The sequence below is a fragment of the Xyrauchen texanus genome, chromosome 15 (assembly GCF_025860055.1).
Source record: "Xyrauchen texanus isolate HMW12.3.18 chromosome 15, RBS_HiC_50CHRs, whole genome shotgun sequence".
In the NCBI taxonomy this organism is placed as follows: Eukaryota; Metazoa; Chordata; class Actinopteri; order Cypriniformes; family Catostomidae; genus Xyrauchen; species Xyrauchen texanus.
In genome coordinates this window covers 8,659,005-8,674,815 of record NC_068290.1, presented here as the reverse complement: position 1 = coordinate 8,674,815, position 15,811 = coordinate 8,659,005, and the positions used below count along the sequence as shown (strand labels likewise).

General features: G+C 35.5%; 2 protein-coding genes across 3 annotated transcripts in view; both read right to left on the bottom strand.

The window, feature by feature from the left end:
* Positions 1–4,071: 4,071 nt before the first annotated feature.
* fbl (fibrillarin) lies at positions 4,072–9,878 on the bottom strand. Its single transcript, XM_052144254.1, has 9 exons — positions 9,751–9,878; positions 8,877–9,008; positions 6,939–7,094; positions 6,751–6,845; positions 6,476–6,646; positions 5,489–5,621; positions 5,286–5,398; positions 4,883–5,028; positions 4,072–4,570 (listed from the first exon to the last, which is right to left on the bottom strand). The coding sequence occupies exons 1-9, from the start codon at positions 9,758–9,760 to the stop codon at positions 4,546–4,548; spliced, it is 981 nt and encodes a 326-aa protein (XP_052000214.1). The 5' UTR covers positions 9,761–9,878; the 3' UTR covers positions 4,072–4,545.
* A 3,602-nt stretch (positions 9,879–13,480) lies between these two features.
* The window catches only part of kcnj21 (potassium inwardly rectifying channel subfamily J member 21), a 42,723-nt gene continuing 40,392 nt past the window's right edge, over positions 13,481–15,811 (bottom strand). For both annotated transcript variants that reach the window (XM_052144221.1, XM_052144222.1), the window contains one exon: positions 13,481–15,354. In XM_052144221.1, the coding sequence (XP_052000181.1) occupies positions 15,014–15,354 (341 nt within the window). In that variant the 3' untranslated portion in view covers positions 13,481–15,013. The remainder of the gene's footprint in view (positions 15,355–15,811) is intronic.

The following is a 15,811-nucleotide window of genomic DNA, read 5'->3' as shown; positions in this document are numbered from 1 at the left end:
ATGAATCAATATCAAATCGAAATCGGATTTGAATCGAGAGCTTATCAAAATTGAATTGGGAAATCTGTATCAATCCCAGACCTATTTGCTACTGTGTGAATCTGCAGCACTTTGCTTTCACAATGCAATTGAACTGCTCAGAGAGTGATGAAAACAGCGTATCTCACAGAAAATGTCACCTGATCACTTTAAAGCACACAAATCCACTGGATTAAATCGCTGTAAAAATGCACATAAATCTACTTCCAGCTGCATAAATACATGATATATCAACTGAATGCCGACCTTGTCCTCTTTGGTACTGGTTTACTGTAAGCTGGTTTGGGACAGCATTTATGTGGTCATCAGCCAAACATCTCTGCAGTAAAGCATCACATTCCACTGGCAAGCCTGAAATGATAGACATTTATTCAATTGTTTTATATAAACCACTCAACAGTATTTCTTTAAAGTGTTAAACATAATCACACTGAACTTAAAGGAAATAGTTCCCCAAAAAATGAAAATTCTCTCATGACTTTCTCTCTTTTGCAGAACACAAACAAAGATTTTTATAAGAATATCTCAGCTCTGCAAGTCAATACAGTGAAAGTGAATGCGGTCCAAAACTTTGAAGCTTCAAATAGCACATAAAATGAGCATAAAATAATCTATTATTCTTAAGTGATCTTATCGGTTTTTGGTGAGAACAGGCCAAAATGTAACTCCCTTTTCACTGTAAATCTTGCCATTGAAGTCTCTATGAACAATCATAATTTTGAGCGATAGACTTCCTAGTGCTTGACAAATGCTCAGAGCACTAGATGGTGCTAGAAAGTGTAATCGAGCTTGAAATCATGATAGCCAAGGAGACTGCAGACAAGATGAACAGTGAAAAAGGAGTTACATTTTGGTCTGTTCTCACCCAAAATTAATTAATTAAATCCATGGAGTTTTATGGATTACGTTTATGCTGCCTTATGCACTTTTTGGAGCTTCATAATTTTGGTCACCATTCGCTTGCACTATATGGTCCCACAGAGCTGAGATATTCCTTCTGGAAATCTTTGTGTTCTGCAGAAGAAAGTCGTACACATCTGGGATGGCATGAGGGTGAGTAAATTATGAACTATTCCGTTAATACATATAATGCTTGCGAATAATTCATAATGTGGGTAAATATTTTGATCTTTAAAGGGTAACTAAACCCTAAACCAACTTTTTTTTAGTTAATGATCTGTAAGCATGGGGCTTTATTAGTATTGGTCATTGATTCAAGTAATTTTTTTGACATTTGTGTATAAAGTGTTTTAATTCTACAATGGTGTAAAAACGTCTGAGTGCTGCCCTCTTCAGGTTGAACGGTGGCTACTGCAGTTGAATTTTCCTATTGGCTGTTGCGGTACTTCGTGACGTAAGCGGTGACAGCTGACGTAAGCAGGTTCCAGCTCACCACGCCAGATTCATGTACATGTCGTCTTGCGACCGTGTGAGGAATAATAATAACATAGAGTCTGACAGCAGCTGTCAATTAATCCGTCACTACGAGTCTCAGGTGCCCCCCCGGAGTCAGACTCTGAGCAGGTGTTTAGTTACCCTTTAAACTTACCACCTGGTAATGACTTGTCTTTATCATACCAAAATTAATATCCGTAATGCTTCACTCTTCTGTGTTTTAAAGCTTCCTGAACTGAAAACAAAAATAACTTAAATAAAAATAGAATATTACATTTAAATCTGGTAATAGTTTGCAAATATCTGCCTTCAGCAAAATATTGTCTGCATTGGCCCAATTGACACAAAACTCAACCAATTCATGGATACCCAGTACAAAACAAGGCTAGAATATCTTGGTAACACTATTATTTTGAGAACATTAATATTACAACATTAAATTATACTTTATTAGATCATTACATGGAAAGTGTGAAATTAGTTAGTGAATTTTTTTTCCCATATATATATATATATATATATATATATATATATATATGTACATGTATATATATATTTCCAATGAGATAACGGGCAAATTAATGTATTTTCGTTCACATAAACTCCGAAAAACAACATATGAATCCAAATGATCATGTATTTGATAATAGCCATTTTCTATACTTTTGAGGCATACGTAATTAGGAAATAACACGTAGGCCTACTACCAAGGGACCAAAATAATAATAATACACATGTGTTACACGGTGCAATCACACATTCTAAAATGACTGTCCATCACTGATCTATATATATATATATATAGATATATATATAGATCAGTGCTGTCCACGCCATAGATATTATATAGAGACTATATGATGTCTATCCACGCGGTTTTCCGTTGTGCAACCGCTTATTTGGCCCCTTCGTGCGTAAGAACTGCAACATTGGTTCCTACAAGAATATGTTCCCAAGTTCTTTAAAAAAACCCTGACATAACCGGTATTTTAGAGTTTCTTTGGCAGAACTTCGAACTAAAGATAACAACAAAATTGGTAAATTTTTCGCATACAATAATAACCGTGGCATTTTAATGTCTGAATGAATAGTGATTTGCCTTGGTTTAAAGCGTCTTGACATTAAGCGTCAAATTTTCCTTGATCTTTTGACATGGAAGAGGTCACTGTATACTATATTATACATAATAGTAATACTATATAAACATATTGTTTGTTTCAGAACCAGAAACTTCCTCACTGCAAAATGAGTATTTGTCTATGAAGGAGAGGTGTCTGTGTGCTGAGTAAACAGTTTAGTCAGGAAACAGCTCATCACTAAATTAAGTGATCATCTGTCCTACAATATTCAACATGTTTACATTAAACAATCCTTTTTGGAATAAACTGTGGAGCTATGGTAAAATTGCTGTTTTATTAGAGAAGGCAGGGGACAGATTATGATCCCCATTTGATTGTATGGTAACTGCAAACGCTAGTTAACCGTTACAGCACCAAAACAGTGTTTCTGAAATAGTGTTGGAATGAGGGTGGAAAATTATCAGGTTTTACAAATATATGACTTATTTTTTTGGTGCAATATGAACCTCAAGGAAAATATTAAAATCATAATAAAAAGGCATGTCATGACCCCTTTAACACTTATAAAAAATGTACCATGGTACTACAATGTTTTGGGCATGCACATTGTTAATAAGGTGTTTTTGGACAGACACATACTTCTCTGCAGTACCATGGAGTCCTGCGTTAATACTATGGTAATCATTCAATGCCATTGTATAATCATCTGACACAATCTCTGTATCGCCACTGCATACTCTTTAAAGGCAATCTAGCCAGAATGGCATATTGTAAATAGTCACTCGTGCTGCTTACTCCGTTTGGAGTGAATGGCTTTCAGGCATTGTGCATTCAACCTTTGGAACACAATCAAATTTATCAGGGGTGCAGAAGTACCGTGATTGTGGATTTCAATATGAGCTTCATCATGAATACTAGTGCAAATGGTAATTATATTCATACCTTACTTAGATCTTCAAAATCAACCCTGTGTAAATTTGAGCTAAAAGATAAATGGTAACTTGGTTAAGTGAATATTTAATATTTTCTGCAAAAAAAAAAAAAACTAAATTAACTGCCCATTTCACCCGTTTTCTGACTCCGATTAATGAACTGATCTTTTGATTTTCAGACCCCCCTCAAAAATAAAATTCCTTTCATAAGTTTGCACTCCCAGATCACCAGTTGTCATACACCATAAACAACTTCTGCAACTCCCTCCTGTAGTTTTAAGACGGAAACCAGTCATCTCTATCATCAGATGTACATGAACTTGCTGAATGCTAATTAATCATTTTATCATTTAATCTCTGCAAATGTTAAAACTTTGTATTTACCAATGACTTCTACTTGTTCATTAAAACTTTTATCATTGCAATATTACAAGCATAACACACTTTAGATTTACAAATCTTAATGTGGGCAAAACCTATAAAGTTAAGCCAACTAAACTTTTAATTTGCCTATTAATTACAATGGTAAACACCAACATTTGACAGCTTTCCATGGTGTGTACGATACAAGTCATATATATATATATATATATATATATATATATTTTTTTATAAACACTCCACAATAACTGACATGCCAGTCAAGAAGTCTTTTTTTTTTTTACTAAAAATATTCAGAGACAGAAAAACAAATGAAAATATGCACAAATTTAATCTAAGACAAATAGAACTCTTACAAATCCATAGGAGCCTTATTTGTCTCATTGAAAAAAGTATGCTTTGAAAAACACTTGATTTAGTTGACACCAGTAATCAATAAATCTTACAAGCAAAAAATAAACTTCACCTCGCATTACAGTATATTACATAGCTGAGGATGATGAAAAAAGAAAAGAAAACAGTAGCTCTCCATTAAGCATGTCATCCTTGCTCATGAGATAAAGTGGGAAGTCTTCCTTTCCCAGTGGAAACAGGACAATGGTTAAGTTATATCAGTCTTTTTTGTTATCTGCAAACTGTGGGTCCATCTAGTGGCAGAAGCAATAAATTCAGGAGCAAAGGAGGACGAGAATAGTGATGCAACATCTCACAAGAGCCCCTCATTTCTTTTGCTTGGGTGCCGGTCTGAAAGAAACGAAAAATAAATAAGTAAATTTAGTTGACTAATTTCAATAGAATAAAATGGAAACCACAGACTATGTATAGCCATTGCAAAAAAGAAAACTAATTTAAGAAGTGCACCATTTACAAATATCATATATCAGAATATATACATTAAAAAAAAAAAATGCTTCCAAAAGCTCATGAATACAAGCATGATATACAAGAGTAATAATGCATAGAGATATTGTCTTTTGTGTGCACGCAGACTTCTAGTATGGAAACCACTTGGGTTTCTGCATGAGGCTCCCTGATCATAAAACCATCAAGACTTACCTGTAGATTCCCACAACAACTGCATGGTCTCTCTCATATGGCTCAAGTGTCAGCTGCTCCTGGGGTTTCATGTTCTCTGAACTCATCTTCTTAACCTCTGATGCAAACACTGCCTCTGGTGCTGCTGTTGAATCAATGCAGTTTGCCTGAAGAAAGCAATGGTGAAAGGGGAAAAACTGAAGTTTCTTTTTAAGATTTAACTTTCGCCCAAGCATGATTTTCATGGATTCAAAATAGATTTGTTAACATGTAAACGTTGATTAATATTTCTAAAAGGTATCAAAATAATGAATAGGTTTTGCCGTAAGGTTAATGATGCATTCAATTAAAAATCGTATTTTGCCTGGGTTTCTTACTGTTGTAAGACTAAGAATTCTTCAATGTCAAAACATCCTTATTTTACCTTAATGGAAATTACAAAATGGCCTCCATTCTTCAGGAAGTTGTGTGCATTCAGGGCAACAATTCTGGTTTGGTCAGGCTGAGCAACATCAGCAAAGATGACATCCACCATACCTTCAAGAAAAGAGCAGCAGTGGTTTAATAAACAACCTGGAATTACTTTTTCAAAGGTTAAAAATACATATCTGTATCACAGGAACTTACCAACAAGCATGCGATACTTGTGAGGGTGTCGTGCATCTTCAATTATGGGAATAATGTTGGTTCTTTTCTTTGCCACATTCAGCAAGTCTCTGCCTGATCTGTGGGAGAACTCGACAGCGTACACCAGCCCCTCCTGTAAGCAAACGAAAATTAGAAAAATGTAATACCCCTTACCTAAATAACGAAATCACATTTACTTCCAGAAAACGTGGCCTACCAGTAGCAGAAATCTAGTAATATAATATACCGTTTAACCATACATAGTGCAAATTTGAGTTTATGCATCGATAAGATGATTCTAATTACAAACTACTACAGAGCTACAAATATGGAGACATCTGAATCAATAATAAAGGGATAGTTCACCCAAAAAAGTAAATTCATTTATCCATATGACCCCTGTGGTTAAATGTATATCTTCAGAAGTGATGATAGGTATGTGTGAAAAACAGATAAATATTTAAATCAGTTTTTACTCTAAACTCTCCTCCCTGGCAAGTAGGTAGAGATGTGCATGAAGAATGCAAATTAGTAAAAACAAAATGTGAAAGTGGATATTTATAGTAAAAAAGGACTTAAATATTGAGCTGTTTCTCACCCGCACCTATCATATGATGCACCACAAAACATGCTTCTGAAGACAGATTAAACCACTGGAGTCTTTGTGGATTACTTTTGGCTTTTTTGAGCTTCAAAGTTCTGGCCACCATTCACTTGAATTGTATGGACCTACAGAGCTGAGATATTCTTCTAAAACTCTAAAATTGTTTTCAGTAAAAAAAAATAAAAAGTCATACACATCTAGGATGGCATGAGGGTGAGTAAATGAGTTTTAATTTTTGGGTGAACTATCTCTATCAACAATGCATTTACAAAAATCTATTTACAATTTGTTTTAATAATGTTAAATATCTGATTCAATGCATTCTATTTACTGGTGATGTGTACAAAATGTGGAAATTAACAATAAAAGCAAAGTCCACTTACCGGCCCAACAATATCAGAGACATGGGATACAGTAGTCCCCGATGCGGCTCCCAAGTACATGACTTTTGATCCTGGCTTGATGTGTATCTGGTCTATACCGCCTAAAATTGCTGCAGCCAGCTTTGAGCGGAAAGGGTTCCATGCTCTGTACTCAATCTTAGTTTCTCCATCCTTCAAAAACAGAAATGCATGTAAATATTCATAATACATGCATCTGAAGCTTTCTAGAATAACCTGAATGAAAACTAGAGATGTTACCATCACATTGAACTCACCTCAACGCTTACTCTTTTCTCTCCATATACAGACTCTCCAATCACCATGTTCTTTGTGACCAGGGCGTCTTCCTTACCGCGGCAGATAAAAACTCCTGGGATTTTCAAATTAAAGGGGATTTGAAAAATAATGAAACTCCAAAACGTAATCTCCCTTCAGACTTCAGTAAACAATGCTAATAACTCACCTTCATGTCTGTGAGGCTCTACAGTCACCCTTTTGCCTCCCCTGAATCCTCCTCCACCTCCTCTTCCTCCACGGCCTCTGGGAGTGCCACGGCTGAACCCTCGCCCACGGAAGCCCCCATCACCAAAGCCACCACCAGGGGATCTGAACCCTCCACCTTTATCAAAAAAGTGGAGATGGGTAAGTTTAAGACTTTTATAGCACACTGGAAAACTTGACAGAATCACAAGTGCAAAAGTTGTCCGATATTTCACCACAAAGAATCTCTATATTTTGAAAGCCCTAACTCTCAAAACCTTCTAAAAACTACCAATTTGCAAACCACTTTGGATAAAAGTAAATAATTATTTAAATGTAAATAGGTAGTTGACATGACATGTAATTTGGTGTCCTCAAAGAAAAGGGCAATTAATTTTTCTCTTATATTTTCATAATTTGGCTGGATAGCAAAAAACAAAAAACACACAGAATGTCAAATGATCTACTCAAATTGTGTTTTAAGCAATTTAAAGTAAACTATGGAAATTGTCCAGCAGTGTGACAGTCACACACATGTGTCAAAATGAATAGAAATACATTTTAAATGTATTTGGAGTATCTAACACTCAGAGACACAAGCGCAAAGATTTATGCATTTTCTTTTTCCTACATGAATGTGTTTATAGGAAGCCAATTATTATTTAAATTTTTTTTCTTTTAAAGCATATTTTGTTTTAGGGTGAATTCTGTGTGACTTTTGCAAGCTGTGACATACAATTAATATCACAAAAACAAACAAATGTAAACTTTGGCAGTGAATGCAAAGAGCTCCAGCTTCACTTTAAACGCTTGTGTAATGACAAATCCATACACAGTGTTAATGACACGCAGTGAAATCTCAAATGTTTTGCCCTCATGAGAAATAAGGGATCGGATGTTTAATTAGAGCATTAAAATAACGCACGAAAGTGAAGAAATTTGGATGAAATACTTTAATATATATATAATATAAAATACGAGCTCCAAAAACAACAGTGTAAATATAAAATTACCAAAACTGAAGCGGACCAAAAAGACACATTTGAAGTAATTAGAAATATTTTTATATTGTTCATGTCACAAATTATTAAAGCCTTAAAAGCAAATCATAATACCCTTTTTTATATATTTGAAGTTAAAAGAATGTTCCGGGTTCAACACCAGTTAAGCTCAATCGACAGCATGTTGCAAAATGTTTAAACTTGTTCCTACTTTAAAAAAATAACAAAAAGGCTCCAGTGAGGTAACTTGCAATGAACTGATGCCAATTATTTAGCATTAAAAGACTCACTTTTTCAAAAGTATAGCCACAAGACTAAGGATATGCATTTAGTGATGAAAATCACTTACAAACCATGCAAAGTTATAGCCAATGTTACAAATTTGCGACCATGACCATGTAATGTCCACAAACCCTAAAACGGGTAAAATTACCATTTAAACAACTCATCTTACACAAGGTAACATTATTAAGTGTTTTATAAACTTAAAAGTATCACATTTCTTTTTAAACCCTCCATAAATGGGCCCCATTGTAAATGTCTGACTGTAACCCAGATTTTTTTTTGAGGAATGAGTTTGATTTTTTTGGTGGAAAATCAACATTATGCCACAAATGCTGTTGATTTAGCTTAACTTGTATTGAACCCGGAATATTTCTTTAAATATGTAAAAATGACTTCATTAAAACATATGCCCCTTAAGAAACATGAAAATTATTAGTGGAAGTCCTGAAAGAGTCATTTAGTCACCATAATCACTAAATCTTAAAATGTACATTTTCTATATTGATATTGAAAAAAAGTGTCTCAACAAACCAGATTTGAGAAACGAACACATAAAAATGCACATTAGGCAATAATGTAATACATATCAATACATTAGAAATTGTTTTGCAGTGAACAAATAGAATGTTCCATACCACTACCACCTCGACCTCCACGGAATCCTCCTCTTCCACCCCGGTCTACTCCTCTTCCACCCCGGTCTCCTCCACGGCCTCTGCCCCCGAAGCCCCCTCTAAAACCACCGCCACCACCTCTCGGACTGAATCCTGACAAGAAAGATTAAATATCATGGTTATTTAAAAGGAAAACATAATTCATCACACTAAAACAGAACACACTATTAGTCAAACAAGGCTGGACTTTAAATACCCTGCCTAACATTCGAGTCAGCGTGGACCATGTCGAGTTCGATTCATTGATAACTTCGGGTTTGTGCGCAATAATAATGTCTCGGTCACAGAACTAAAACCAATTAATTTGTACCAGGTTGTTGAAATGCACTTAACATGGACGGACAGGCATTTTCCTAAACCCATGTGGTCACAAAAATGGGTGAAAGCTCACTCGAGAAAATATTTGTTCAAAACGACTAGGCAGCACCGACTATATAATATTAGCATTAATTAATGTAATAATCTAATAAACTGCGCAATTAATTGTGTAGTTTTAGATCATACATGTGCCATGTGGGAGCTGAAGTCCCGCGTGCACAGCATGGTCGCTCGCACGAGCTCAATATATACACAAGCTGAACTAGGTCATATTTGTAATAACACTTTGTAAGAAAAACCACGTTAAAAATGTTTACATACAAAAAGATAAGAAACAATATCAGGACATTAAAAAAAAAAGAAAAAAAATCGAGATTCGTATCTAAAACTTCATGCGCGTGGCTAACATGGCCGGCATGTTCTCACGCGGGCACATCGACATTTATAAATGATAGTGTTAAATCATACGACGTTAGACTAAAAACATAAAAATGCATCCGAAATATAAATAGCTTACCTGGTGTCATTGTATCTTAGTATATATGGCTAATCCTCTTAAAATTATACAAACTGTTGCAGCTTATACAGTTCCACCACTTTCCTTCTGAACTCGTTCAACAATGTGATCAGATGGCCACATGTGCGTCAAACGTCTTTTCCCACAATGCACTTGCAAAAAACGTGGCTCTTGCTTACCCCCGTCATCTAGTGGGGAAGATATGTAACTACAACCAAGTTCCAATGCACTACACTACAATGATTGTTTGTTTTTTCACATGGAATCATAGTTTAACCATGTTTTTTGGGCATAGTTGCTCTATATTTGCCATGTAAATACCAGTACAGTAATAAATGGTCAATTTATTAAAAAGATTGTCATAATTATGGAACAAGACAACAGGTGATGATAGACTACAAGATCAAATTAATTATTATTCTTTTTTTTTAATTAATAAGGAATTAAGATGAAATGCTTCATAAAGAGAGACACGATGAAGGCAGGGTAACAATTAGCCTAAATAAAATGTGGAAACAAAAAAAAAACAAGACTGAATTCTACAATATAAATTGGCCACAAAATGCACGTTTCAATATTTAAGAATAGATTAGAATAGCTTCTGTGTACATAGAAGAGGTGGGCATACTGTAAATTGTTTATTTCCCAGTTAAACGAAACCTCTTGTCAGGGGTGGATTACCGACAGGGCCAATGGGGCCAGTGCCCAGGGGCTCTTGACTGGGCTTTAAGGCTGCGTGACATAGTTTGGTGATGGTGAGTCACAACGTACAGTGTTTGCTGAATCTGGAACACAGGAGTGTTGTTTGAGATCTGAAGGAGTTTTTTTTGTGGTTGTTGTGATTTCTGAGTCCTTACTTATGATTTGACATGTTACCAGTTAATGTTTTGTATTATTTTTTGGGAGAATTAGGTACAAAATGATTTATTTGCAATATCTGAGATATTCTGCCAATTAAAGGATTTATTCACCCCAAAATGAAAATTTCTCATCATTTACTCACCCTCATGCCATCCCAGATGTGTATGACTTTCTTTCTTCTGCTGAAGACAAACAAAGATTTTTAGAAGAATATTTCAGCTCCTCACAATGCAAGTAAATAGGTTTCAAAATTTTGATGTTCAAAAAAGCACAAAAAGGTAGCATATAAGTATTCCACATGGCTCGTGGCTAAATCTTCAATAGCGATATGATAGGTGTGGGTGAGAAACAGATCAATATTATGGTCCTTTTTTTAATAGAAATTCTCCTTCCTGCCTAGTAGTTGGTGAGATGCACGAAGAAAGCTTTTTGTCAGAAACAAAAGAAGAATGTGAAAGTGAAAGTGGAGATTGATAGTAAAAAAGTACTTAAATAGGTCTATTGATGTTTCTTACCCACACCCACACTTCTGAAGACATGGATTTAACCACTGGAGTCTTATGGATTACTTTTATGATGCAAAATTCTGTTACCCATTCACTTGCGTTGTGAGGACCTAAGAGCTGAAATATTCTTCTAAAAATCTTTGTTTGTCTTCAGCAGAAGAAAGAAAGTCATGCACATCTGGGAAAGCATGAGGGTGAGTAAATGATGAGAGAATTAAACATTTTTGGGTGAACTAACCTTTTAAATAATGTTGTCGTTTTTATGACTTAAAGCTTAAGTATGTCATTTCTGTGACACTAGCGGCACTGAATGCTCTTAGAAAATTAAACATTAGCCTCTTTTCCACCATCGGGTCAAACTGTTCTTGTTGCGAAACCGTTCTGTTCTGAGCCGAACCAGGCTAGCCGGCACAGTTACGGATTATTTTGTCCACTGTGGTGCTGAAAACACACTTCTAATGTACACAAGAAATACGTCAATCATTAACTTGGTAACACAAGAGTTTAAGGACCACGTGAGAAGTGTGTTTACGATGCCCAAATAGTGCGCTTGGCCAGCTACAGAGAAAAAAAAGAGTAACATTGGCAACTGACAAGTGACCAATCGTGAGTCGCGACATCACTACAGGCATTCCATCAGCACAGTTGTCTAACCGTGCTGAGGATTCCAGGCCGGGAATGGTTTCTAATCTTGCCTTGCCGAATTGTGCCCAGGTAGAAAAGCTACTGTAACCTTTCTTCACCGTGCTCAGAACCATTCGGCCCGATGGTTTAAAAGAGACTATTGTTTTCAAAATAGCTTTTTGGATATGCCCTCTGCCTCCCATTGGTCAAACAAAGAGATAGTCCCATGCCCAACTCAAGCTATTGGTTGAGTAATGTTGTTGGGGCGGGTCTAAGTGGGTATCTCTAAACAAACAGTATTTTTTATGGCGCTAAAGAGACACAGTGTTTACAGTTTATAAGAAAGTGTACCTAAGAATGGCTTACTTCTAGTTGTCTCTACATATTAAACTGGGATAGTATGTTAAAGTATTTTAACACTGAAAAAGTTACATCAGCTTTAAATGTGAACTCAGTATTTCTTCATTTATGTCGTCTTGTACTTACACTGACAGCTAGGAGCATGGATGAAGCATAAATCAAACTCAATAGTTTTCGTTTACAGATGCCATTGTAGAAATTCACTTTTCACAGTCACCTATTATTAATTTAATCCACGAGTGAAAGTTACAGAGATTAAGCAAGTAGTCTTCAGCTGGTCATGTGATCCAAAAATGGCAGCCCCATGAGGAAACCCACTTTATGTAGAATACAACAGGTTTTATAAGGTTACTGATTTGACTGGAGTCTTTATTTTAATGTGAGTGGTCATGAATTTAAACATGTTTCAAATATACTATTTATTTCTTTAGGAATAAAACTTTCATTGAGGAAAAAATGACTGAGTGCACCTTTAAATTAATGAATACACTCACAGATTTTTTTATCCATGTTAATTTTCGCATAAATCAACAAGAGGATCAAGCAATTGCCATTGGTCCATTTTAGACCTTGAACATTAAATCTTGGATTACTGTGATGTTTTAGTTTAAACAAAGCTCGAATTTATCTATTTGCATTAAAGGAATATTCTGGGTTCACTACAAGTTAAACTCAGTCGACAGCATTTGTGGCATAATATTGATCACCATAAGAAATTATTTTGACTCATCCGTCCTTTTCTTTCATAAAAAGCAAAAATCTAAATTACAATGAGGCATTTACAATGGAAGTGAATGGGGCCAATTTTTGGAGGGTTTAAAGGCAGAAATGTGAATCTTATAATTGTATAAAAGCACTTACATTAATTCTTCTTTTAAAACTCTTCTGTATTATTTGAGCTGTAAAGTTGTATATATCATATGTTTTGACATTACATTGTCATGGCAACAAAGTTGTAAAATTGGATATAACAGAAAAGGTTAGTAAGTGATTTTATCACACTAAAATGTAAACATGTATATTGTTTATGTCTTGTGGCTTTACTTTTGTAACAATAGTTATTTGAACATTTACGTGCAGGCCCCATTCACTTCCATTATAAGAGCCTCACTGTGACCCAGATTTGTGTTTTTTTAAAGTAAATTTTGCAAGCCAAAATAATTTTTATTGGTAATCAATATTCTGCCACAAATGCTGTCAATTGAGCTAAACCTTTATTGAACCCAGAATATTCCTTGAAATTACTTAAATGAGTCTTTAAATGACTGTCATTTTACTGTCATATATATATATATATATATATGTGTGTATTAGTAACTTCTTGAAAAATAAAACAGAAATTGAATGAACTTTATTAAGTCTGGTGTATTATAGAAAGAGCAAAAAGAGGGCTTGAAATAATTTTGAGGGCACTTATTCAAGCAGAATCATAAATGAAGTAAAAAAAAGAAGATATGGAAAATGACACAATTAACCAATTAGTACAATGTTTCATAATTTCTCTGACACAAACATCTTGGTTTAAATAAAATATAATGAGCAATTGCATTGTGCGTTCTTATTTGTTGGGTGTTTATAGCCAACTTTTTGTTGCTTGTGTACACCATGATATGTCACAGAGTCCTCAAAGTATCTATCTCTCAAATAAGTGAAAAAGTGTTATGTACGTGCATGTAATCTCACTTGTTGTGAGTTAAAGGGATGGTTCACCCAAAAATGAAAATTCTCTCATCATTTACTCACCCTCATGCCATCCCAGATGTGTGTGACTTTCTTTCTTCTACTGAACATGAACAGATTTTTAGAAGAATATGTCAGCCCTGTTGGTCCATTCCTATCATATCACTTCTGAAGACATGGATTTTACCACTTGAGCCATATGGATTACTTTAATGCTGCCTTTATTTTCTTTTTGGAACTTTAATGTTCTGGCCACCATTTACTTGCATTGTATGGACCTACAGAGCTGAAATATCATTCTAAAAATCTTTGTTTGTGTTCAGCAAAGAAAGTCAGTCACATCTGGGATGGCATGAGTGTGAGTAAATGACAACAGATTTTTTATTTTTGGGTGAACTTTCCCTTAAATCAAATACATTGCATTTAAATTCGAGCTGAATGAGGGTTTAAAGAGATGGTTCACCCAAAAATAAAAAATCTGTTGTCATTACTCACCCTTATGTTGATCCAAACTTATATAATTTTTTTCCCCAGTAGAACACAAGACATATTTAATAATGTTTGCGCTGCTCTCTTTTTTTCATACAATGGAAGCGAATAGTGACTTGAGATTGTCAGTCCCTAACATTCAGACTGAATGCGTTATCGCACGCACGCACGCACGCACGCACGTACACACACACACACACACACACACACACAAACTAGGCACATGCAGCACAACTAATAGAACAGAATGCAGGTCTCGAGACGAGTTTTTAAAAATTGAAGTTCTTAACTTGACACTTTGTCTAAAAAAAAAAAGATGCTGAAAAAACAGCGAAATGCAGACTTCTGTCAAACACATGTTTATGTTGAATTGGAAAACAGAGCAGATGAACGCAAAACATTTTCGGTGTGTACGCCCCTTTATATCTCCTTTTGTGTTCCATAGGGAAAAATCATAAGGGTGGGTAAATGTTGACAGAATTGAAATGTAAGTATTTTTTTCATCAAAAAATGTTATTTAATAATATCTGATTTTGTACTATACTTGAAAACAGTTATTAATAACAGTACCAGTGTAAATGTAGACCTATAGGCCTATAGATTTTTACAGTACTTCAGTTTATATGGCTGAAGCAAACAGAAATGCAGGTGCAAGTTCTTGTTTTCTTCGTCAATGATGCTGCAATGTGCCATCTGTCCACACGGGGGCAGCATAAGACTTATCACAAAACAGTCGGACTCGGTCATTCTTGTCCACATTCCATTCTGTTCACATCACCATTGCTAACAGTCTCTTCTGCAGCTGCTGCTTCCAGTTTACCATCATCAGGCATCTCCTCTGGGTGTACGGGCTCTCCCAGGGTTGCTGGGGGTGAAATAGGAGGCAGAGGGTTAGCTTCCCCATTCTTTGCCATTTCTGCTAGTTCCCGTGCGGAGCAGTACGGGGTTGGGGTGTGGTAGGTGTGGTGGAAAGTATCATAATCCACCTCGTAAAATCCCTCTTCCAATGAAAGAACAGGGGTGAAGCGCTCTCCCCAAAGCACCTCTGAGTTGAGGTAAGAGCTGCGGGCTTGACATGTCATTCCTGTGGAAAAATGCAGAGGAAAGTGTGTTTATGAGACTGAAGAGTATAGAATATAAAAACAATGTAAAAACATAAAAAAGGGAGGTTGATTCATGAATGACCATAGTATGTATGGACCAGCCTCAGTAATTACAGGATTAGTTCATCCCAAAAACGATAGTTCTCTCATGGTTTACTCACCTTTAAGCCATACCAGATGTCTCCGTCTTTCCTTCTTCAGCAGAACCGAAATGAAGATTTTTATAAGCACATTTCAGTTCTGTTTGTCCATACAATGAAAATGAATGGGTTCCATGACACTGCCCTCTGTTTGATGGTCCAAAAGTCATATTTAGGCAGCATATAAGTAATCCACATGACTCCAGTCGATCAATGAATGTCTTCTGAAGCAATTCGATAGATTTGTGTAAAAAAATAGTTTTATTAACTTTAAAAAAAAATACTTCCTACTATCAGT